Source organism: Anguilla anguilla, chromosome 18 (assembly GCF_013347855.1).
Source record: "Anguilla anguilla isolate fAngAng1 chromosome 18, fAngAng1.pri, whole genome shotgun sequence".
Classification (NCBI taxonomy): Eukaryota; Metazoa; Chordata; class Actinopteri; order Anguilliformes; family Anguillidae; genus Anguilla; species Anguilla anguilla.
In genome coordinates, this window is record NC_049218.1 from 23,060,255 (window position 1) to 23,087,273 (window position 27,019).

At 43.7% G+C, this 27,019-nt stretch overlaps 1 protein-coding gene across 1 annotated transcript; it reads right to left on the reverse strand.

Annotated features, from left to right (window-relative positions):
• Positions 1-25,539, reverse strand: bmp5 (bone morphogenetic protein 5). Its single transcript, XM_035399631.1, has 7 exons — positions 24,385-25,539; positions 17,915-18,107; positions 11,814-11,962; positions 6,804-7,001; positions 1,964-2,040; positions 1,277-1,387; positions 1-310 (listed from the first exon to the last, which is right to left on the reverse strand). The coding sequence occupies exons 1-7, from the start codon at positions 24,872-24,874 to the stop codon at positions 161-163; spliced, it is 1,368 nt and encodes a 455-aa protein (XP_035255522.1). The 5' UTR covers positions 24,875-25,539; the 3' UTR covers positions 1-160.
• Between the last annotated feature and the right edge of the window lie 1,480 nt (positions 25,540-27,019).

Genomic DNA, 27,019 nt, shown 5'->3' on the forward strand with positions numbered 1-27,019 from the left:
GGGGGGGGGGGAATAAGGAGTATTATCCCAAGGGGGAAATAAATAAGTACAAAGAACTAATATATACATAACACTGTACATCACACCTCAGATAGAGCATCTGTGCCGCTGATACGTCTTCCATCGCCGCGGCTCATCCGAAAGGCTAGCGAGCGCTATCTCAGTGGCAGCCACAGGAACGCACCACCATGTTCCTGTACTTCTTCAAGATAACGTTGGAGCTGTCGTCGAAATACAGGACGGAGATAGCGTTCAGTTTGGTCGGGGCGCAACACGGCTTGGGCACGTTGTCCGGGAACATAAGGTGGACCTGGGGGATATAAAGAGACAGCATAAAGGAAGTGTTGCCCGGTTATGTGAATAACTGATATTAATAACAGCTCCTTCCAAAGAGCTGAGACTGTTCAGTACAGCCTTAGCACTCACTCCTTTACCAGCTTTCTGTGGTCTAGGTAAGATTGTATTAAGAAAGGTTTAGCTCAACAGGGATTGTGTGTAGAGAAGCTGGTGGATAATTTCTCTATTAAATGACATTCCAGTATTGTATACTTTTGAAAATGAACAGTCATGAGTGGCTGTTAGTTTACAATTATCTGGCTTAAAATGCCAGAGTGACCACCGGGGGCAACAGAGAGGAGAAAGGTGTTTTTCAGACACAACACTGCTGGTGTGTGAACCTTCAGTAACCCCAGAAGAAGATCATTATGGACCTGCGTGGGCAATAGGGCAAGCTTGTGAGGGGAGGCATCGGCCTGTCCTTTCTGGCATTTAGTTCTCAAGAATTTTGAAATCTGAATATCAACAGCCTGTAATAACAGAATGAAACTACGAAACCCCCTAGTCCTAAAAAGACGACTTTATTCATTCAGTATGGTCCTTCTGTTTTTTTGTACTTACTGTAGGTCTGGATTCAATAATTGTAAGCCAAAAATAAGGACAAATGTTTATTAAATCCAGAACTAAATACAATGACAGTACAAATACAAAAGAAGCACAAGTTTCATATTGAATAAATAATAAAACTCTATTTTAAGGATTAGGGGCAGCATAGTCAATTCATAATAGAGTCATAGACGCAGTATATTATTTGCATGTGTCGTGCCACTTAGACTCCAACAACAATACTCCAAATTTCATTTAAAGACGATCAGTGAAAATCAACTTAAATCCCTGGTGACTACACTTCCATACTTTCCCGCCAGCAGAGATGAAGGGAGTGAGACAAAAAAACAGCCTTCACGTTTTCACCGTTCAGAAACAGGAGATGGCCCCATACCAAGGTCTGCACTATGGCGTGGTTGGTTGCGTTCATATGCGCGTTGAGAGGGAAGGAACATTCTCCGTCGCAGTAAAAGGCGGCGTATCCTTCAGGCGCAATAATCCAGTCCTACAGACAGAAAGACACAGGGTTAAAACATAAAACAAATACCTGTATGTTCCTCAAATATATTTTTGCTGCTAATTTCTCTCAGCATTACAGCAGCTCTTAAGCAACTGCTAAAGCTACATGCTTACAGCTTAGCATCTACTAGCCACCTCAGAAACTTTTAGTCCATACAGAAAAAAAAACTATGGTTTTCCTGACAGACTGCAGACTGTAGTGAAGCAGGCAGACCTGGCTCAAATGTGTATGTGTTTTGGATTCAAACACTTTTCTGTGCTCAGTTGATCTTGCCTGCTGTAATTATGCCTGCCAACATGGCCAGAAGGCGGGGTTTGCACTTTTTGAGAGTATTTCATTGGTTCCAATACACCAGACAAGATCAGTAAAGCGTAGAAAAGTATTTGAATCCAAAAGAAATACGTATTTGACCCAGGTCTGGAAGCAGGGGAAGGTCTATTTGAGTGTAAAATACAGGGCAGATCGGTGAGGGAGGATGCATGGCAGGAGAGAGAGAAACCAGGCCGAGCTAAGCGTTCGATCTGAAGCAACAGACAGACAGACAGGCAGATGGCCCCTTACCTGCCAGCCCAGGTCTCGGAAACTCACGTACAGTTCGTGCTTCTTGCAGGCTTGCTTCGGTTCGCTGATGTTTTGGTCTGACAAAAGGAGGACAAAGCAGAAATCACGCGTCAAAACCAAAACAGATTTCCCTTCCCAAAGGGTCGATACACAGGACACGCCTGACATGTTCACCACAAAAATCTCCACGGGTCACAGATGGGGTGGGTAACACATATGTACAACAACTGCCAGATTTAAAAAAAAAAAAGCAGAGGTCAAAACATGTACCGTTACTATAAATATGCTAGTTAGGTTTCCATTAGAATATACAACCTAATTTACGTCAGAACAAATAATTGCTTTTACGACGAAAGCAAAACACCCACCAAAAGAGGTACGTCAAAATACTGCAGCTTAGCCTGGGAAAAGGTGTCATGATGTCTTTTGAGCGAGCCCTACATCATTTATGAATATTTGAAATTTGTCCATGAAAATCATTTCAATTTTATAAAATGCAGTCAATGTGCACTGTATGTTTTGCGCAAATTGCATCTGTTTCAGATTCACCTTAATGCTCATTTAGACTTGTTATTTTGTCCAGAATGCTCGTAGAGTTGGCTGCCTCTCGTGTTTACACACACACTGCTTGTTTCCATTACGAAAGCTGCACACAAATTGGACGTGACATTCTACAGTCTCATTAATCAGTCTCACATTAATGGAAATGTAGCCAAAATGTCTCCTTCAGTAATCCACTGGTAGTGGCACTGGAAACACTCATTTGCATTTTGTGTGTGTGGGGGGGGGGGGGGCGGTTGTGCTGTTCCCCAAACTCTACTTCCTCGATAACCTCTCCGTGACACAAGATTGACCTACAGGGGACACTAAAAGGCTTTGCTCTAATTAAAGGGGGACAAAACGAATCCAGCTTGCTGCTTCACGACAAATTGCGATGATGACCTTGGCTTTACACGGTATCATAATGCCCGCGAACAATAGGAAATCCACACCACCTGCATTTCTGCATGAAATATTTAATAACCGTTAAAAGGAAACAGCAGCACCTCGTCCCGAAGTTGCACGCACACACGCGGTGACTCACAACCCCCCCCCCACCCCCGATTACGATATGGTTGTGTGCTCTGGAGCCTCTTAAAACTCTGGGAGCCTGGGTTTAATATATGGCTTAATGCCGGAGCTAAAAGCAGGGCTAAAATGATGCCAGCTGATCGTGCGGTATGTAGTTAATGTGTCTGGCAACATCTTCAGCCAATGCCGGAAGAGCGTAACTGGCTTTACACTGTTCCGTACTGCGTTCTACAAGCTAATAAGCTCGCTCATAAGCTGAGTAATTTACTTGCTGCCTTTATGTCCGTGTATATTCGCGCCGGTAGCGTGTTTGATTTAACAGGGGACTTTTATGTACGCCGTTTCGTTGCTGCTGTCCCGACCAGGTCTCTCAAAAAGAGATTTTTATCTCAACACACTTCCTGGTTAAAAAAAATTAATAAATAACAGGTCCAGACATCAATGAATCTAAAGTGCGGCACAGCTGGCATTTGGGTACGCACAGGCCCGGATGCAGTCTAAATCTGCCCTTAAACTGGACTCCCAGGCCGTCGTGTGAGTATACAGTATGTGGGAATACTGGTGACTAGTGCATTGCCTGCCTACGCACTCAGAGGATAAGAATGCTAATACATAAAATATCCTGACAAAACATACTGACTGAAGCTAAACCAGTAACCACAATGTTGAACTCTGTTTTAATGTTTCTATGGACTTGCAAATGATGTATGTCTAATGCGGTTGTATATTTAGGATACTAGATAAAGAATTTATGATGAAACCATGTAATAACTAAAATGTTCTCCAATTACTGATGAATGAGTAAAACTCATTTGAGGCTGTTGAAAGGTAAGCCTTTACTTTCTTAGTATTTAAGCAACAAACCTCCACGGTAATGTTTGATTCCACTGCATTCTGGGATGCATTACATGCATATTAAGAGTACTGTTTGTGAATCACACGCTTATTAGAGACAGCTGTGCCACTGTGAAGCCACAAGGGAGAGGAGACAGAGGCACATGTGAAAGGGTGGGAGATAGTTGGGAGAGGGATGAGGAAAGACGGAAGAAGGGAGAGTGAGGAATGAGGGGATGAAGGGAGAGGAAGATGCAGTCATTATGTTCAGGGATGGGTGGGAAGGAGTTAGTCTGCTTTGTTCTGCAGCTCTAAAACAATGCTTTAAAAAGCTCCTCAGTAAAAGGGCAGGGCTTAAAGCAGCTGCTGACATCGTTCGTGATTGGATATCAGGAGCGAGGGGTGGGGCCAGGGCCGGGGAGAGATGGGGCGTACACCAATTAAGAGCAAAGGCAAGCTGGCCGAGCAGACAAAACATCCTGTGATTACAGATGAGCTTCCGGCTCCTCATCAGAGAACTGATAAAACAGTAATGCGGGATCGCTAAATTTGGCCCACATGCAAAGTCAATTAATAGCGCTTTGATCGTATGATCCATCCTACTGTAGGCTAGTGGGCTGTGAGCTTTTGCTATGCCCAGGAAAACATCCTAAAAACTAACCACGCATAATAATGACCAAGCATTTCCTTATTTAGACCAAACAATCGGGGTGTCACATTTATTGTTGAGTGTGTGAGTGAATGGTGTGTGTGCCCTGCGACCGATTGGCGGCCTGTCCAGGGTGTATTCCTGCCTCTTGCCCAAAGCACACTGGGATAGGCTCCAGCACCCCTTGCAACCCTGACCAGGATAAGGAGGTATAGATAATGGATATATGGGTGGATGGATGGATGGATGGATGTATGTATGGGTGGATGTATGGAAGGATGGATGGATGGATGTATGGAAGGATGGATGGATGGATGGATGTATGGGTGGATGGATGGATGGATGGATGTATGTATGGGTGGATGTATGGATGGATGGATGGATGTATGGAAGAATGGATGGGTGGATGGATCAGAGACTGTAAAAAATATGGACAAAGCTACTGTGACGTCACCCATTGCCTCTCCGTGGGTCTGTAAAACACGTTTTGAAGCTCAATGGCGGGCGCGGCCATGTTCTCGATTTGGAGCCAAAACCATAGAGTGAAGCGGTCTTGTGATTTTTATAATGTGATTGACAGTCCGGTGCGGAAAAGCCCATCAACCTGAACGAACGATTGCAGAACGAACTTGAGGCTAGCTGACTGTCTGCGGTTATGTTTTAAAATATATGATCAAATGTTTACGGAGTTTAATTTCCATCCGTGACTGTACTGTGTCATGTAATCACGTTATATGTATGACATTAATAATACAATTATGTTCAGTTATCTTCAATTTATGTTTCTCGGCAAAACGAATATGCTTAGCTAGCATATCAGCTTGCCAGTGAGCTAGGTAAGCTATCCGTGGTTAGCTCACGCATTAGCAATATGAACTACAGGGGAAGAACATTGACTGCACTGATGGTCAATCAGAGATGTGTAGGCTACTGGTGATTTGACTAGGCTAATTTTCATATAACTGTCTGGTAGACCTGCTGTTAACCAAGCAAGTTGTCGTCGTAGGTTTTCGCCACAGTCAGTTAATGAGCCATTAACTGCTACTACTCCATCGCCGTTTGTGGTGTTTACTTGCTGGGTGACGCTAGCTGACCGATCGTTCGCAAGTCACTTTTTACCGAATAAAAATTAACACTGTCAGCGGTGATGAACAAATCTACCAAGTAACTGATCTACAGGCGTGTAAATATGACAACGCACTTTGAAGAGCAAGTTTTCCACGTGTTGCATAAAGATAAAAATAATGTACATTGAATTTCTAATTATTATTATTTTCTTGCTAGCTTCTAGCTTTGTCACATTCGTGCAGCCTAGCCCAGGTAGACATTTACGGAATGTACACGACTGACAAGCGTCAAACACGTTTGACAGATGGAATATTTTCCGGTTAGGGTTAGCTAGCTAGTCAAATGGCTTGGTAGCCGAAGTTGCGAACTGTTTTAGCATAGGCTACTGGACTACCACATATAGCAAATAAGCGTTAGCTGATTACGCTTTCTGCCAACTAATTATTTGGTTGTGTGGGCTAAAGGAAATAGTAAAAATGACTCGGCTACCGCAAAACTTCAGAGGAGGATTATTTTATGGTCGTCTAGTGCAGCTGTAAATAGCACACGCTATAATGAAACCACTACAAAATGGGATGCCTGCATTTTCTGACTTCGCACAGGTGGACGGTGGTCGGAGCCGCAATGTCAAGGCCAAGAGACGCCACCTCCCACCCCAGTGACCACAGATTGTAGCCCCTACTGTTGCTCAGTCCGCCGCAGTAATCCGGAAGTGACGCAAGCTGTACCTCATTGGTCCAGAACAAATATTGGCACTGTGCCCAAATGACGCAAAAAATCATGAAATCGACCCACGGACAGTCATAAGACGAATAAAATACACCTATTATGACTATTTGTTCTTGTGAGAAAAAATTATTGACTTTGTATTTTGATCGCATTTGTACCGTAGACTTACATGGAAACCGGATATGAAAACACCTATACTGGAGCCATCCGTAGTGGCGCTAGTGAGCAACCAGGAACTACAACACCAGGAAATGAGCTTCAAAAACGAAGTCTGGTTTTGGCCGCTTGGGATGGATGGATGGATGGAAGGATGGATGGATGGATGGATGGATAGATGAATGGATGGATGAATGGATGTATGTATGGGTGGATGTATGGAAGGATGCATGAATGGATGGATGGATGGATGGATGGATGGATGGACATTTATTGTTCTTCACGGGAGCGGTTTGGGTGTTTGTAGATAAGTGGGCGGGTTGGCGGTCCCACCTCCTCCCTTGTGCGCGCGCGCGCTCTCCTGCTGCCCCGCGGACTTGTTCCTGTTCTGGTTCTTGCGCTTGCCCCCGGCGGCTCGCACCGAGCGCAGCAGCACCTCGCTGGCTTTGAAGAAGGCCACCAGGAAGGGCTGCTTGGCCTGCGGGCCGTTCCGCCCCACGATGCCCGCCGACTTCATGTTGATGCTTCGCCCTGCGAGGGTGGGGGGGGGGGGGGGGGACGCGGGGTAAAGGGGAACAGGGTGAGTAACAGCCCGGCCCCCACCCCGTTCTGCACAACAGGGGTCCATCAATCACCCCAATCAGGAGTCCCCAATCACAGAGTCCAGGAACCCCTAGGTAACCTCAGAAACACAGAAAAAATCTGTTCCCTTTGAGGAATGTTCTCTTATATTTTCACATTTTATTAACGGCATATTTTGACAATCGGATACATCACTTCAAATCATTGAGAATATTGTCATTCAGTATAAAATGCACACTATATCACAACATTTTTTAATATAGATCCATATGATGGCATCCATGTTTCCGTGTTGCAGTGTGTTCAGTAGCAGCTGAATTTCAGCCTATAGTGGCTCTTGGGTAAAACCCTATGCCACAGGGCGGTTATTATAGGAGACTTTCAGACAAAGACAGTTTGGCTGCCCTTTCAGGGCACCATGTAAACTTAAATATACAGCTACAGAACAACTATATACAACTACAGAACATTGCAGGTTTTATTTTTGTCCCTGAAACTAAATGCCTGTTTTACCAAGTTCAGCCATGTTTTACAGTAATTCTTAATTATATATTTCTGTATTTTTTGACATATTGTTGCAACATAACAGAAAATAGCCAGCTGTTTTGCTGTATACATATGCAAACTACATTTCTACCAAACCATGCAAACTTGCTTTAAACGATAATAAACAGTCAGAGAGGATTAATTTCATTGGCATGAATTCACTTTTTTATGTACCGTTTTAAAATGTCATTTTAAATGTGTCTGTGATGTTCCAGGCAAAACTAAACAAAAAAAATTGTTTAGCCCTATATTTAGCCCAGGACTCTTTATTTTAAGTGTGAGCACTAATTATAATGCCATGCTGTCTGGTCAGGTCTGGTCAGGCTGCTGTACTGCAGTTCAGCCAAGTTTTCTTTTTCAACAAGACTTTTCTAAAACTTTTTAACGGCACAGGACTTCAATATGAAATATTCAGTTTTAGTCAGGATGTAAAGGACATCAGGCGGTACATGTCACACATTTTGTACAGTCTGTATGTTTGATGGCCCGGCAGGCTTCTCGATTTGAGCAGCGGATCCGTTCAAAAAGGCTAAATGCTTCCGAAACCATGCAGCTGTTTTTTGTGGTCGTATTTCATCAAGAAATGTCCCAGATGCATACATTATCCTGCACCCAAGTAGTTCATCAGTGTCTTGCTTTAAAAAATGGAACTTTTCCTTGCTTTATAGTTGAATCATTGCAACTGAAAAAAAACGGCCGAATGTTTTTCTCGTTTTGCCACACAAAGCGAAGTTTCTATGCCATGCGGCCAGAAGTGACAGCTGTTTAACGCGGTGTTGAAATACTACTGCAATGCTCACGCTCTGCTTGTGTTCGATTCCTACAGTGAACTCCAAAATTACTGGCACCATTGAAAAAGTTTGCTTAAAATAAAAAAGAGAACAAAAAAATTGTTCAGAGAAAAGTTATTTTAAACAAACAATAATGGATCCCCTGTCTTAGTACTTTGTGCAACTGCCCTTCACAAAGATAAAACTAATGAGTTATCTTCTATCTGGGATTAGAGATACTGTTGTTCTCTGCACAACTGTGTTAGTATAAAATAATATAATCTTCCCATTTTTATGAGCATAGAATATATAGTAGCTGCTTGTTACCCGTTTATTGTATACAGATTTATTTTGGTTCTCGTTATCAAATGTGCCAATTATTTTGGAGTCCACCATAAATAATATAAACTATAATGTAAACTATAATGATATTATTACTGGCATACATTTTAACTGTAGGTGACTGCATCTCTATTCTGTTCACAGCATTTATGTTGCATTCTGGGATATCCCTGACACCATCTCCACTCCAACATTCAGCACTTCAACACCAACCTCCAGGATGACCTCATCATAAATTCAACAGCCTGTAAACAGCCGCCGGGTGGCCATAATAACTGCCTGTTTGTTGAATTAACAGCCGTGCCCGACTACGATAAATTAGAAGCTACTATCGTTACTTTAGTTCTTCAGGACACATTTTGGCAAGCACTGAAATCAGCTGAAAAAAAAAGATAAAAGTAGTGATGTTAAGTTAAAACAAATATGGAGTGAATCCACCAATTAAGAGCTTTTTATCGCACAAGAGCCAATAAAATATAGCAGTTACAAACTGTTTGTTAAATAAATGAGCGACTGAACAGCGATCGCTGTACTTTTATCAGATTTTACTTCCCCAGAAACAGGGAGTGATAGAAACTGGACGAGAAAGAATGACTGAGGCTTGGTTCCAGACATTTCTCCTGCTTTTAAGCAATCTGCCCCGCTCAAATTCTCCCTCCCACACCGGGACTACGCTGGGAGAAACACCAGGCCAAATACGTGTGTAAGAGCGACCTATTTCTACATCCAAACATTTTAAATGCGTGTTTATTCAGGTGTGGTCTTTTTGCACAAGTTTAGCATGTAAGTCCAGTCGTGCAGAAGGTTCTGCCATCCAGGATTGTGTTAACATTTTCATAGTGAAATCAGAAGCCATGCTGATCTAATTCCCTAATTATTACAACACGCAATTATATTAAAAATGGTGATTTTAAGTATTACAGTAGTACAGCCTTGAGATTCCTTGGCGAGAACGAAGGTTTCTTTGTGAAAATACACGGTATTTTAATTACATCTTTTAAAAAGGCAGATTATTTCTCCAGCAATTCTCTGCCACAAAACATTGTATTTTATTCCTTTTTTTTTCGCTTTTAAATAATCTCCCCGGAGACTCCTTAGCTTAAAGAAAATAGAACCAGATATTTCCAACCTTGTGTGGAAAGGTTTATTTAACATTTAAGGGCCAGCGGACTGTAGTGTGGCGTTCCTTTGCACTTCCTCGCAAGAAAAGCAAACACAGGTTCGCAGGAACACAGAGAGGTGAACTGGGTCCACACTGAAGCACAAAAGCCCATAGAGAGTCACACCACAGAGCTCCTCCACCGAACACCTCTAAAACACTGCGGGCTGCATTCAGTCAACATCTGCCCACGAGCTTTTTGACTTTGAGATGAAGTGTTATTTTTTGTTTCCAGAAACACACTTTTGCGAGATCAGAAAACAGCCAAAATGAACTTGCCAAACTGTTCGCACTTTAATCGTAAATCACCGCAGAGGACGAGTGTTGATTGAGTAGGCCTGTCAGCGCGAGTTCATGCAAATTTAGAAATAGATGGTTTGATTCTGAGCGCTTGAAAACGAATGTTAAAAATATCCTGTCTAAATATACATGACGGAAAGTAGAAACACCTCTTTGCAGACTTCATTGTACAGGGACTGGTCAAACACTGTGGTGGTGAAGCGGCTTCCAACTCAAAGAAGGGTGGAAACGCTTGTCTTCAAGGTTATTTTTCAAGCACAAAAATTAATTTCTTTGTATTTTCTGTAGCCTTCTAAATGCAGCAAAACTTTCATTTCTCATTTTCCTTTAAAGCATCTTTGTGATGGTGCCTCTGTATGAAGTGTAAAGCTGAATTAGGTTGAACTGAACTGCAGCTGAAGTGCATGTTGGCCACAAAGAGAGTCAGCTCTGGGTTATCAGAGGAGGAGCTTTTCTGCTAGTTAACACGGATTGGTCGCCTGTGGTGGCAGCAGTAACCTTGCCGACATAAACCCTCAAACTCACAGTCATAGGCTAATGACATAAATCTGCGAACTCACAGTCATAGGCTAATGAAATAAACCTGCACACTCACAGTCATAGACTAATGAAATAAACCTGCACACTCACAGTCATAGACTAATGAGATATACCTGCAAACTCACAGTCACAGGCTAATGAGACAAACTCGCAAACTCAGTCATAGACTAATGAGATATACCTGCAAACTCACAGTCACAGGCTAATGAGACAAACTCGCAAACTCAGTCATAGACTAATGAGACAAACTCACAAACTCACAGTCACAGGCTAATGTTATAAGCACAGGCTGTCATCTGGACTGTCCAGGATAGGGAGTCCTACCTATGCTTGTGGTGATTGCCGTTATTGCTTGAGTCACTCCAGATGCCTGAAATGGTAGCTTTTAAAGGTCTCCTTAAAGACTTCAGGATGCATGCTTTGGATGTGCAGAGCAGCAGTGAGAGGTGTTAAATGGTCTGTTAAAAGCTTGCGGTTCTAAAGTTTTGTCACTAGGCAAAGTTTCCCAGGCCTGGGGGGGGGTCACCATAAATAGTGTGTTAATGAAGTTTCTTGTGGGCAAACCGATTAGCAGTGATTCACTTTCCTGTTTTCACAATGAACTCCCAGCAACAGTAAAAACAAAATTACCCACACAAATAATTAGGGGGGGGTGGGTGGGTGGGGTGAGAGGGGGCCGGGGGCATTCCCAAGACATGGTCACTCAACCCTTGACCTCAATCAATCTCACTATCCCTCCTCCTAAGCATTTCAGCAGCTGACTGCCTGTCTACGTGGCACGGTGATTTAGCAACGCGGTTCAGAACCATTAGGTTATCAGTTTAACTCCCAAGTGGGATGCAGCTGTTGAGCTGTTGCATACCTGAGCGAGACATTTGCCTTTAATTGCTGCAGTGAATACACACGTTTAGAGGGATACTGCGTATCCTGAACTGTGCCCTGAGTATTATGAGTCTGCCTTGCAAATTCATTACTAAACAAATCCTAGCGATCAAGAATCAACTTTTTAAGGGTGAATTTAAATTAGTTTGAAGTTCTACAGGACAGTTCATAGCGATTTTTTGTCACGCTACTGTTGTAAGCTGTCACTCGCAAGTCTCTTACCGTCCATGGTCTCCACGGCGAGCTGTAGGCCCATGTTCTGTTGGGGGTTGAGCACCCAGTGGTTACTGGTGGCCGTGATGTCAAACACCAGCCAGCCCCCGTCAGACGCTCTCAGTTTTTTTGAGTCCAGCAAGAACGTCTCAGCGTCCCTGTGGAAGTAAAGAGAAGCAAGCGTCACTATCTGGCAGGGCATAACTTGTGTACTGCAGGCTGCGAGCAGGGAGTTCACAGGAGCCGGACTGCACCCTCCACACTGTGTACTGCAGGCTGGGAGTTCACAGGAGCCAGACTGCACCCTCCACACTGTGTACTGCAGGCTGCAAGCAGGGAGTTCACAGGGGCCAGACTGCACCCTCCACACTGTGTACTTCAGTCTGCGAGCTGGGAGTTCACAGGAGCCAGACTGCACCCTCCACACTGTGTACTGCAGGCTGCGGGCTGGGAGTTCACAGGGGCCGGACTGCACCCTCCACACTGTGTACTGCAGGCTGCGAGCTGGGAGTTCACAGGGGCAGGACTGCACAGCATGTGCTGCAAAGTATAGCGTGAGCGCGGGGAATTCCACAGAAAAACGGTTTCAGCAGCTCACTGGAGTCTGAATAATGAACAGCTGCCGTGATTGGCTAAAATTGGGCTTGTCATACCCAATACAATAAGAGGAGAGAAGACGGGAGACATTTGGAGGGAAACTACATTAAGCGTGAAGACATTGTGATTAACTTGCCTCATTCCCCCCTCCCCCCCTCCCCCCCTGCCCCCCTCCAGCCCGCTTGGACACATTTTAAGTACGAGAACAATTCCCAATCAAGTGCTTCCCGTTAATCCACTCGGATTGTGGTTTGAGCCCTTAGTCAGGCCACACAAGGAGAGGGCACACGCTTCCCCCCCCCCGGGGTGACTTTCCAACATGGAAACAATATGACATTTTTGAGGAGGCCCACTGAGCCCGCCACATCGGAAGCAACTGCGTAAACAAGGCACCGCCGGCTAATGAATCCCGTTCTGCAGCACCACAGCCAGCAGATTCGTGCCAAAAAACCAGGCCCCGCGAGCTAGCGACTCGCTAGCCGGCGCTCGCCGTCCCTCGTCCCCGAGAGCCACGACCTGAAACGCACGTTCCCAAGCCGGCGGAGGGAGTCACCGAATCGCCGGGCGAATCCGGCGACTGTTCTCACGAGCGTGAGAAGCCCGGGGACCGGAGGGGTACGCACGCGCCCGCCCCAAACGGAGTAACTGCTGGATCGTATTTCCAGATAACGCTAGGCGTTTATTTTCAAAAGGGTTGTCGAAACATAATCCATACGGCAACGATCTGTACGCGCAAACAAAATGAGTCATCTTCTCAGTCTGAATCCAGCACGCAAGAACAGATACCGATACCTTTACCATTGACAATAGTAATAATTTTTTTTATTATTAATAATAATAATAATAATAATAATAATAATAATAATAATAATAATAGAAAAATAACTTTACTTTACTGCTTTGTGCAGTAAACACACTGAAATCCCAGCAGACATTGCAGCCCCCCGGGATGTGACTTTTTTTAAAAGGTCCCCGCTTTAAAAGCTTTTTTGGAGAGGATGTGCTGCCCACCGTCAAGGCCTCGCTTCCTGAGTCTGATGTTTCGGACAGGGACCCGGGAACTCCCTCTCGCCCCATCAGCAGGCCCCGCTGAAGTTACCGCCGCCGCCTTTTCCGTGCAGTCAGGGGCGGCGGCCATGAAGACGGTCTCCATCATCGTGGGCGGAGGAGGAGCCCGTAACTCTACATAATGCCGCTGGCTTTTTTCAGCTACCCTGTCGCCATCTAGATAATTCACAAAATGTTTCCAAATGGGTCATTTCCAAATTGTTTTTTTAAAGATTATTTTTATTATCTAGCTTGTCCCTCATCCGTGAGTTTTCCTAACTTCTATACCATGTGAGGTGCTAAGAAAAATATCCTCTTTCATGTCACTGCACAGGATTGGTCGATATGTGCACATGACCAATAGGACTAGCGCAGCGACTAGTATTGATTATTTCCATAGATTGTTCCTGATCCTACGTGTCACAACACGCCGACTCCCTATGCTTACGACCCAGTAAAACTTTGGCCGCCAGCGTCTCGATGAAGGCCTGGGCGATTTCACTGGAGGCCCGAGACGGAGTTTTACACGGCAACAGAGGCGGCAACCGGCAGGGAACCTCCGACCGAAGGGTTTATTGGGGGGGCTGGCGGGAGGCGGTGTTTCCACGGCGATCGCCCGCGCTCGTACTTACCGGGCGAGTGTGGGGCCCCGTTTAAGTGCGCCCCTGTGTGTTCAGCTATGTCAGGGGTTTCGGGAACGTCGTTAACAGACGCAGCTGGGCTTTGTGGATTCGCGAGCGTTTTTAAACTGCAGAAGCTGTGCAGGCGAATAAATCTGCGTGCTCGCAGTACGCCCTCGGAGCACACACAGAGACCGAGCGGTACGCTCAGCCACCAGTTTTAAACACTTAGCGCATAATACGGGCGAAATTCTGCTAGTTAGGCTAGAGCCAAAACAATGCTACGACAAATTAACACTGAGGAAAAAATAATTACTGATTACTGACGCTAAGCGCTACTGATTTACACGGATTAATCAGCAAGTTAATAGTTTATTGGGTATTATAAGGAAAAATAAAGGGAAACAGGTAAAGAGCACAGATTGATTTAAAGGTAAAATGCTGTATTAAATGCCTGTATGTCCACCTCTGGTGTCTGTCTCTGATATGAAAAAGTGCTCCTAACCCTAACCGTAACCACAGCTACAGCTCAAAGCACCCGAGACCCGGCCCTTGTACTCTGGGCATTCTGTGGAAAGCTGTGTAAACTAAACCCCATTCACCAAGCCCCATTGACTAAACCCCATTCACTAACCCCCAGTTACGGACTGGAGCACTGCATTGTAAATATTACACTATCATTCCCTTTCAGCTTTCAGTCCCAGGCATGGGAGCCCTCCCTTAGCGTATTTAGGAAGGTCTGGACCTCCCCTGGTGCCCTAAACCCTCTCCCCTCCTTTGTGAAATTCCCTGTGAAAGTCCCGACTCTGTACCTCACTCTGCAGAAAAGGGCCGGCACAACAGGTCACAGTCGTTTTACTGAGTTAAACTTTTAAAATGTTCTCTTTTTTTCCTCCTGGTTCATGAACAGCACCACTTTGTTTAAGTGGGGTGCTAGTGCCAGTAAAACTTAGCCCGGAGTCTTGACAACGTAGCTCGGAGTCTTTAAAACTTAGCCCGGAGTCTTGAAAACTTAGCCCGGAGTCTTTAAAACTTAGCCCTGAGCCTCGAAACTTCCACATCTGTGCTTCAATAAGGAGGTCTGCGTTATTGGCTGTTTAATGACCATCTGAAATGCTCTTTTTTTCCCCTCTTTTTTCAGTTTAAGCCAAAAAAACAAGCTCCATTCACATCAACAAATGATTATTTTGGAACTGGAATTTTGTGGTGAGTATCTTGTGTTCAGAGACGAGTATGAAGAGTCCGTCTTCTGTCTAATGAGAGAATCCCACAGATGTATTGGCAATACTTGTAAGCTTTTACAGTGTGTGAGTGTGTGCGTGTGTGTGCTTACGTGTGTGCGTGTGTGCGTGTGTGTGCGTGTGTGTGTGCGTGTGTGCGTGTGTGTGCGTGCGTGCGGGTGTGTGTGTGTTGGGGGGCTTACACCTAATGAGACACATATGCTTTTTATGACGTTCCATGCAGTCCTTTCTTTAATAAATGCAGGACCGTCTGGATCTAAGCAGGTCTTTGTGTGGGGGAATTTTCCTTTGTTCGTGAAGTATGTGGTCTGATAGGAGCTCCGGCACCTGCCTCCACAGCCGCCTGGGGGGCTTGTGGTGAAGGGAACAATGACAGACATAAGGCTCTTATCTCACTGAAACGGGGGGAGCTAAAAATACATTTTAAAACACACACATACATAAACATATTTTCTGAGGATTCAAATGCTCTCTCAAATGATTTACTGTTTTCCCAAATATTCCGTTAATAGTTGAGTCCAATTGCACCCATTTACACGTAATAAAGGCTTAACACTTTTTCTGTATTATTAAATCTCATTCCGGAATGCTCTGTCCTTGTTTGGAAAATTGTTTCATATTATCCATGATTATTCCTTGCATAAAGCGCCAATGGTTATATTTTTAGGTTAATATGATTTAACTTCTACCATTAAATGCAACATTTCAGTTTTCAACAAACAATTTTTGAGATAATCACCTCAATTAATGATTTAGCATTGAAAATTAAAAGCGTGCACATTTATTTTTGAAAGTAATGTCAAATGTTTTCAAACGATTGAACCCAGGCCACATGTGCGCCACTTTGTGTTGTGGACAGAAACTAGGCAACAAAAAAAAAACACTGTAAAACCTGACATAGAAAAACAGTCAGGCGGAATCTATAAGCACATGCAAGATACCAAAATGTCAAACATACAAGTTAGACAGACACTGAAAATCGACTCGATCATGTGTGTCCCTGTGAATCTGAACCCTGAGCTGGACAGAGACGGATGGGTTCCCCCTGTGGAGTCTGGTTCCTCTCCAAGTTCCTTTCCACATTCCATCCAGGGAGATTTGGAACTATCACTGCGGACATACTGTGAAGCGTACTGTGACACATTCTTTTTAAATTGCACTATTGAAGGTTGGAACGTCGGTACTGTGTTTGGAAAGATGGCTGCTCAGGGAGTGAAAGGGTTAAATCATTAAAACCTGATGTTCCTGTCGATGTTTGGATGGAGCTGTGTGTGAACCTCACTTGTGGCAACCGGTTCGGGACAGCGTTTCAAGAAAAACAAGGAGAGCACTTCCCCTCTAACTTGTACAGCACAGGAGGTCAAACAATTGTTTATGCGCAGTTTATTAGTTTAAGAACATTTATCCTACAAAATATGAAGAAAATTTTTTTTAGCGTCTGAGGAGACCCGTAAGAAAAATGAGAACGTTTCAGATCCCAAGAACAGAACAACGTTGTAAGAATAGCCGATACACTAGATAAATATCACATACCAGTGGTCACATATTGTTTTAACAGCCTGTCCGTGATTTATAAATATGATATCAGAAATGTACACAAGCAGCTTCAGACTGTACTGGATGGGGTGATGATGATAAATTCAACAACGCACTCGAAACTTCCTGAAACAAATGGCTTAATCACCACAAGAAGAGGAGGAATCCCCAGAAAGTTCCAGAAGCACGCTAACGTAAACAGGATGTGCTTTTATTTTCTGCCTGACGGCCGGCCTAAAGTGTTTCACGGAGCAGAGCCCTGCCGAACGGCCGTTTAAAAAAGAGGTTTTTGTTGAAGAAGACGTACAAGCGCACGAGGGAGAAGGGTAGCACTGCGGTGGATTTTCTTTGTTACGCTTTCTAGCGAATATAACACTGGTTCACCCCTAGCCAATGTTATCAAAAACCAGCCTCACGTTAAAGATTAAGCATTCAAAATGCAGCCAGAACTCTACACCCATTTCCCATTTAAGCCGTTGTTCAACTTTCAGAATGTGTAAGGTTCGTTCCCCGCGTATGGAACACCCCTCATATTCGGTGACTCGGTACGCCCGATCAACAATAAACAAAGGACATTCGAGACCCTTGGTTCCCCTCAGTTTGAAAAGAATATGAGAGAGCTTTTTCTTTCGCGTTTTTTTTTGGAGGAGGAGAATCCGAGACTCATAAAACCATTGAGTGATAAATTGCAATCATCTCAACAATGGTCCTTCCCATTTTCAAGGGGCCTTCCCTAAGGATATCTCTGTCGAAACCCCCACCTCCCAGGTACAGGAATTTGATTTCAGCAGAAGAGTATAGCGGCCATAGAATGTTTATATTGCCAGTTAGATGGCACGGCAGACCATAAAGAAAATTGATAAATAACTCACATCAACAGGTAACTCCAACAAAAACACAAAAGCTAGCCGGTTTCACAGGAAACCCTGACAACAAATACAGAACACCCAGGAGACGCAACGCACGTACACAACAGCGCAAAACATTGACACGCCTAATTGATTTCGCATACGTCCTTTTAGCCTCGTGTGTTGTTTTGTGAGTAAAAAAATGTGTCTCCTGTACTCACTTGTTCTGGTGCTCCTTGATCACCTGGTAGACGCTGACTTTCAGGGTGACGTTCTCGTAGCGGGCGTGGCTGCGGTCTTTGTAGATGCGAAACTCGGCGGCGGTCACCGCCTCCCCGTCCGGTATCTGCGTCAGGTCGAAGCGAAACTCTTTGTAGTGTCTCCGCTGGGGGGAAAAGTCCTTGTCTCTCTCCACTAAGAAGAGGGAAAAAAACACCAGGAGAGAAAGAAACAAGAATCTTTACTTTTTGGGGTAAGGCAGCACTTTAGGATACGCACAGTTGGGTCCATTTTTGATGGATGTTCACAATTTTTTGTCCTGAATTATAATAGAATTTTTTTTAGCATGTCAGCAGTTGGTTTCTGGGGGGGGGGGGGGGGGGGGGGGAGTATCCGTTATAAAAATATCCAGCATTCCTAACCTAATTAAAATATGCTGACTACCAACTGAAACCCAGTCCGGTGTATAAGAGCCCAGAAAACTCAGGTAGCCATTCCCAGCCAGGCCAGAAGCTGCTCTCTCTCCGGTTTTCGCTCCTCATGATGAATGGCCTGTCAGCTCGGAAAAACAAGCCCGTTTCAATTAAAGACACTTTCTCCGGGTCTGTCATTTGACGGAACAAAAACAAGAGGACGAAAGAATTCGTCAGCCGTATTTCCAGCACCGTTTTCAACCGTTTCTAGACACAAATTCCCAGCTCCCAGCTCCCATTCTGTGTGCAGTGTAATGTATTACTTTGACAGAGCCATTGACGTGCTACATTACGATCTGCCTTTTGGCCGCAGATCTGCAGAAGCCCCTGCAGGAGGTCCTTGGAGAAGCCAAAATAATCTGGGATTGGGTGTGAAATACCCCAGGCAGCTATCAGTTTTCTTCCGCAGCAAAACGAGGTGCATGTTTGACACGTAGCGGATTAGCGTGCTCACTGCGGGAATGCTAGCGTTAGCCTACGATTCGGGAACGCCGCACGTTTAACACGCATCGGATTAGCATTCCCGCTGCTAGCGTTAGCCCGCAATTCGGGAACGCCGCACGTTTAACACGCATCGGATTAGCATTCCCGCTGCTAGTGTTAGCATGTAATTCGAGAACGCCACGCTGCTCCTCGCCAGGCATGCCCACCCGGCGCCCGCCATCCCTTTCGATGGCACGCGCAAGGACACGTGTCATAGTTACAGTCACATGTTACGGATGAAGCAGTCGGCGGGCCTTAACAAAAACCATAAGCATGATCGGTGCTGGCCTCATTATCACACCCATTAAACACCCCAAGACCCCCCCAAAAAATAAATAAATAGATAAATAAAATGTCTTTGTCTAGCCGATAAAAGTTAGCGATTTGGCGGGTGAGGGACGGCTCGGCTCTGTGAGCGTCCAGTCCAGCGAAGGCGGGGCGAGCTCGGGCCTGTCTGTGTGTTCCTCGCGGGAATGATGCCGCGCTTCTCCGCCGATAGTTTATCTGCAGCGCAGGCCCGGCGGTTACTTAGCGCCGGGGAGGTCGGAGGTCACGCGGGGGCGGGAGCGCCGCGGCTCGCTCCAGGGCCCTGCGGCGGCGGCGGCGGCTAACTGAGAGCAGAGGAGCGGAATATCAAACACGTCGCCCGACAGATAGCCGCAGATTAATGAGGGAAGTGAGAAGACACCGCGGGGTCAGGGGTGGTGGAATGCCATCGCCCCCCCCCACCTACCCCCTCCCCCCTGCGGGGGGGGCGCTCACCCCTCTGCTACTGACCAACGGTTAAAAAAACCATTAGAAAGTGCCCTCAATTTCAGCAATCAATCCTGCACAATAACTCCAAAATCTATCACGGCAATATCATAAGGAAGGTTTATGAATCAATATATTGATTCACTTCCTCTCCATTTTACCATCTCATGTATGAGGCCGTCACACATTACATGCTGATGCTATAAAAGAACCCTAATCCTAACTATAACATAACAAGAGTATTACACTAACTATGAAACAGAAATACTGTGATGAAATGTGAGTATATCAAAAACTGTCAATTTTTCTGTCAGTTATATAACAATTATCATTATAAGCAACACATCTTGTGCAAACACATCGATATATAACGGTTCACATCAGTAATACTGCCTTTCATATTAGGTGACATGGTTTCAAAAAGTGATCCAAAAAAGCAACATAACTCTGTTACACTAATATACTGATGATAATAATGGCCTTTATGAGCAACATTACATATTACATTTCCATGAGGGTTTGCATGAACAGGGAGCATTACAATAATGCTGAAAATATTCTGTAAGACAGGATCACATACATAGTGAATGACTGAAGTGAATAAATACTGATTCTAATAAGTTAATTTTTAGGTTTTATTCTCCACCAGCATTTTAATATCTATATAAATTGATAATCTATGTTCAAAGTCAAAGCAAATTACCTGTCTATTTTACATACTTTGAAATCTGTGCGCTACTTGAAGCCTTACCCTGAACAGTACACAATTTGTAGCCAGAGCACACACACACAAATGTTCTCTGAACTGTTCTCCAATTAACCAGCTAGAAAGCCGGTTACTAGTAGCAGTTACTAGTTTCCTTTATGAGCACCACGTTGGCCTAATCATCTACAGTATGTAGGGCAGCAGACTTTGGTGAATGACAAACATTCAACAAAATAAGATGAATTTTAGACCCAAATCTCTTTTTAGTGCCTTAAAACATTGATTTCAAAAAGTTGAATCAAGTGAATTTATTTTAGCACCATTTCTTGTGGTCTTAAACTAAACAGTGTAAAAGGCAAATTAGTTTTTGACTTGTCATTTTACAGTTGCATACCGAATAAACTAAATCAAAAACATATTTCTATTCACATACAACAAAAGACAAAATAGATTTTAAAGGCAATACTGTGCTTGATATTTTAGTCATTTTCGACTATTCTATGAATGTCCGCTTTTCAGCAATTGCAGTTTTTAGTGCTATATATTGCTTAATGGAATTGAGGGTATTATAGGAATTTTAAGCACGGTGTTCCTGGGTAGCTGCATAGCTCCCGCTAGTGCCGTTGCTCTTACGAATTCCCCCGGGGGAAGCAGAATAAACATTCTGCTGGGGAGGCGCGCCGCGGCAGCAGCAGCGTCTCTCCTTCTGCAACGCTCGGATGATGAAGCGACTCCTCAGACATCTGTCTCCGAGCATCTGCCCTGACCTCCGTGACACAAACAGAGCGCGAACGTGGGTACACATGCGGGGGGAGTTCTCCAAACAAAACCAACAGTGCGTCAGTCCGTCTCGCCCAAACAGGGAGCTCTTCAAAAAAATACATTTAAAAAAACGGCCTTCACCAACCTGTCTCCCTGACGTGACGATAAAATTACTGTAATTCTCCCTAACCTGTTCTATGAAAACCAGGAGGCATTCTCAGAAAACTCGATATTTACAACGGTGCTGACTGATGCACTGCCGTGCGTGGAGACAAGGGAACCAACACGATGCTGGAATGTAGTTTACATCCAGTGACAAATATATGTACACTCAACGTCCCTAAAATTGGAGGGGGAGAGTTTCTCGAGGTGGAAAGCACACACGGGCCACTGGTCTCAAGTGGAAACAGATGGGAGATGGGACCGGGGCCGGGGCGGGGTTCGACCCCCCTCGGTGACTCCCTGTTCAGCCAGAGAAAGAGAGAGAGAGAGAGAGAGCGAGCCCAGAACAGGGTTCTATCAGCAAAGCCCTGCTTCCACTGCCCTGTAAACAGACTGCATTTATATAGCGCTTTTATCCAAAGCGCTTTACAATTGATGCCTCGCATTCACCAGAGCAATTAGGTGTCTTGCTCAGGGACACTTCGACATGCCCAGGGCGGGGGATCGAACCGGCAATCCTCCGACTGCCAGACAAGTGCTCTTACCTCCTGAGCTATGCCACCCCTTGTTCTGGAAATACATTTTGCTCGGGGGCATCCCTGAGGGTGTGGGTTAGGCAAACTGTGCTCATGTTAGCACCTAGCCCAGCGTATGGTCAGGGCTTCTTATACCTGTCACGGTCTTCAAAGCATGAAGTCGCAGTCGGCTTTGGTGTGTTGAATAATGCAGCTTAAGACCTGCACAGCTACGGGACCATACTTGTGATGTGTGTTTGTTTAAAGTCGAGCACACTATGGAGTGAAAAACAGCACGATGAAGTGTTTAATCCGATTCCCCCCCCCCCCTCAAAAGCTGTTACCATAAATGTGGGGGAAAATCCTTTCAGAAAAACAGACCTCACTCAACCTCTTTCCTCTCTTTAACAACAGGAAGTAATTAAACCCAATTATCCCCCAGGTCAGACAGTCATCTGATAAGTTTGTATGAACAGTGGGGTGAAAGGTCATGGCTACTGAGCAATATAGTACTAATCATCCTTATTATCTTCCCCCCAAATATCAGTTCAAAAGTCTTTATTACAACTACTCACACTTGGAGTCATTTGCATTACTACCTCTAATCTCAACTTCACATTGGATTGCTTTCTAGAGAGAAATGAGAATCATCGAAGACCAGACAATAATTTATCTGTTCCTTTTTTGATAATTTGCGACCACGTGACATTAGGATATTTTTTCATTTTATCACAGTCCAGAAAAGGATGCAACCCACCCCTCACCTAAAATGTCGTTTTTGTTCAGCAAATGCTGATTTATAACGAAGAAAAAATACTTAGAAGACTGGGATCTTAGTAGATCATAATCAGATAGTTCAGTGGAACTCGCCGCGGAAAAAGTCGTGTTCCACTGAACTATCTGATTATGATGACCACCATAGTGCGAAAAAAGGAGGCGAAAAGTTAATTATAAGGGAGTGACCCTATGCACCTTTATATCACGCGCACTTTCTGGATTCTTCTCATCCGTTTTAAAGGTTATAAATTTTAAACTTGGATATAACAGATGCCATAAGATTCTATGAAAAGTTACTACTGCTTTATGTGGAAAATTTAGCCGAAAGCAAACTTTTTATTTTTCCTTGTTTTAGCCTTATTAGGAAAATCAATCAATTCGAGTTTTGAAGTGACAAATCCGGAACAATGTGGTATTAGTCATAACTACGAGTATCACATTCTTATCATAATAATAATATGCTATTTTTATATTTAGTATGCAAAGAGTAGGGTAATATTAGAATAAGGCCTAGCCTACATCCTCAATATCCAGAAATAGCTGATAATTGTAACGGCTGCCGCTGGTGTTTGTTTACCTCCAAAACCGCGTGTTTTGAAGCAAAACTCTGTAGTTATTACTCAAGGCTGATGCACACTGTTTTAATTAAAAACTATGAAACAGCATGCATCCAGGGTAATGACTGTACTTTCGAAATGAATAATAAACGAAGCCGGGTTTTATATGACCTGGGGCACTTCATATTTTGAAACAGTCCGGGTGGATCAATGGAGAAACCAAATATGAACTAAAAAGTTTCGCGTTACGTTTATTGCGCTACATGTGCTACTGTTTCAGTCACGTTGCAGGATGGTGTAGCCTGCACCAAAACATGACATTAATGGAAATATTTTGCTGTGTAACATTTTAATAATGTCGCTTTTACGTTATGAATTATATAAACTTATTTTTAGTTTTTTATTTTACATTTCACTGTTTTGGCTTCGGAAGGCTAAGCATTAAGTTATTATGAAAATAACTTAGCCTTCAACAGTTAGATTACCAACACAAAAAACTATTAATTTTTTTATTTATTTTTGTGTCATATAAAAAGCATTTCATTTCCCGTTAAACGTGTCATATAAGAAGTTTGTTCAAATTACAAAAAGCCTTTTGCCGAATTCACCCTTTTGGCAAGCACACCTGTTACCCACATACTGAAATATTTTATGGCAAGCTATGAATTATGTAACCATTCAAAGCCTGGTTACGTGAAAATTCAACTTCAATTTCTGGTTGTTTTAATCAGTCTCGACATATTTAAAGTTTACAACAACTATAGGCTACTGCCTAACCGGTTAAGCAATCAAATTGATCGAATACAGTCCAGTTTTGCACATTAAAAAAATTGTAAAGTATATTCATTTCCCAGACTTGGAAAAAAAAAACACACGTTATTACTATTTCGTCTTCGGGATCCCAAATTAAAATAATGAATGGAAGCCCTCAACGAATGCTAGATGTAAGCAGAAACTTTTGAAAAGGAATGATAAAACTTGGTTTAAAATCTAGCAAGGGTCAATCAATACAGTGGCATACATAGGCTACTAGGCATATACGGGTAATTATATGTAAAATATACCAAACTAAATATTATATTGTTTTGATTTTTCGGGACCGTTGCCTCGTAGGGGTTGGATTTAAAAACGTTTGTGCGCCAGGACAGCTTATAACCGAGTGGTTAATCCATCACACACTGAGCGTCCATAACTGCGGTGTCCAGCGCGGCACAGAAGCAGCGAAAGACGCACGAGAACCGAGATCCAGGGAACGATGAAACCGTATCCCAAATGTATACGTACCCAAGTTGACAAAGCTCATGACCATGTCGGCGTCGTTGAGAAAGTTGGTGTCGTGTGAGGTAGCCAGCGGAGGGCTTTGACTAGCAAGAGAGGCAGAGCGATACGGCTGCGCTGCGCGGGAGTATCCATGTGGAGAGCCATAGAACCCTTTACGCGAACTTCCCGGGGTCTTTCCCGGGGACCCTTTCCCAGTTCCCTCCAGCGTCCCGTCTTCCTCCTCCGTCGACATGGCGTTGTATAGGTCCAGCATAAACAGAGGGGCCGACGACGCTTGTTTTCCCGGAGAAAACGGCCTGGGACGGTGCGGTAAACCCAAAATAGACAGAATTTCTCTCTGAATCTCTCTCCGTTCGTGGTTACGCAACCTCCTGTAAATGAAACTAGAATGCACATGGTTGTCTCCCAAACCACACTGAACGCATTGTAGAAAGCCCCAGCAACTCCACAAAAGTCCAAAGGCAGTTGGACCAAAGAGCTTTAACGGCCTCATCTCAGTAAGTTAAAACAATTCCGTTATAGAGGGATATTTCAGGTTTCCATGCTAGTGGAAGTCCCAAAAATCACTTTTCTCAAAGTGTCTTACGCTCCCGTGAACGTCAGTACTCGCAGTAAGTCACATCACAGTGGCGATGCTCCTTAATCTGATTATTTCAAACTACCTGTATTCTAATAAAACGTTCCTCTTCAGTAAACGCCGCGCCTCCTTTGTCCTCAGAGTCATGCAAGAGTGTAGGCTTCCTGTTACTCAAATTCTCATATTTAATGCTACACCTTGTCGAAGTTAGCTCCTGCCTTTTAGCCAAGATCCCATCCCGCACTTAGTAGATAAGCCGTTCATGAAGCGTTGCAAAAACAAGCAAAAAGTTCACTCTTCACTCATCTTCGTTCTTATGAAGTACAGGAACAGGTAGCCTGTGTCCTCAGCGATCAAATGTGGCAGGTTTACACAGGTAAATATTGAAGAGGTTCCAATTTTGTTTTGAGAAAACCTTAACGTATTCGCAGCTCAGATCTTAACGACAAACTTTAAGTATTGCCGAGGAATGTGTCGAAACAGTAGTTTGTAGAAGTCCATCCCACCCAAAACGAGAGTATATCGTCCACCTCTAGTGGTGGCGGCACCAAAACTCCAGCGACATTTAGATGAATATGGCGCAACTCTGATGTGAAAAAGGAGATACTTGTAATTTGAACCGACCCTTAGCAAGTCAAAGAGAAACTACACGAGCATTTAATTACTTCTAACCGATGGCTGCAAGTTCCATGTATTGTGAATTTAAGCTGTGTGTGAGTATTGGTGACCGTAAATTCATTCGGGGTGTCTGAAAAGAGAACGGTAAATAAACCATAATGAATATATAGCTATCTTTGTGTCGACAGAAAACGGGATAAATATATCGGGTCATTTAATTTAAAATTTGTCATTGTTAAAAATGGTTATTTAAAACTTTTAAAGCTGTTTATACTACGACTACCTCTACTACGACTAGCCTACTACTACTGCAAATAATAGGCATAATAATAATAATAATAATAATAATAATAATAATAATAATAAACTAAATAAACGAATACATAAACCTGGAGATCTTGTAATATATTTACGAATATTATTATGAATTTAGTGTGTGCTTACAATTAGCTATTGTTGTTTTCTAAGAAAGAACACTATCAGTAATATAATAAATGCATGTGAAGTCTAGAGAAAAACAGGGATTGGTGTGCCTTGTGTGCGCTCCACCCTGTGAATAATGCCTTTCCGACACCTGTGTTTCCCGGGGGCATGTGCATAGTTGGACACAATTACATCATTACTTAAAACAGGACGGGTTTATTCTCACCCGACTCCGTTACGTTTTTGTTGGTTAGGAGACCTGTTTGTGTATTTTTGTGGGTTAATAAATACCTTTGTCCCACGCATTGCCATGCACCATCTGTCACTAGGCTGTATTTGATTTCTTAATTCTTTTTCAGGGGTTGATATGATCGCAATCAACAATGAGCCAAATGATTCAAATTAAATTAAAAGGAAATTATCCGGACGGCAGTGGTTTATAGAACTCTGCTTGTGATTTAAGTACGCCTGGCATTGCGTGTTAAGCGTAATATGCATCTGAAACGTTTAACGGGAAATGAAATGCTGATAAAAATGTTAAAATCAGATTACTGAAGACTGCCTATAACTGCCGCCTTGTAGTAAATACACCTCAATGCGTGTCACTGCAAGGAACAGGCAAATACCACATGAAAGCGTAATTGAATTCTTGCGCCACACCCTCCGCCTACCTACTAATTACGATGTCAGTGTTGGGACTTTGTGGGAGACGACCCCCAAAGCGTAAAGTTTGTTAGGCTCCGAAACTGCCACTTCTCAGTTTCGAGTGCGAAGGTTGCAGCATGTTCATTGCTATGGATTTCACCACACTGATTCACTTCAGCTGCGAAGGGTCGATAGCGCCATCTAGAGTAGGCCTATAGTTCGCGCTCAACACCGCATGTTAGTTTAGTCCACCTTCACGAGAGTTGCCAATAAGGAACGTCGTTATGACATGATTCAGCCACCCACAGTAACGCCAAAACCTATTTTTCGTTCTGTGCCAAATGTACCAAATGTAATCTAAACTCTAATTTATTG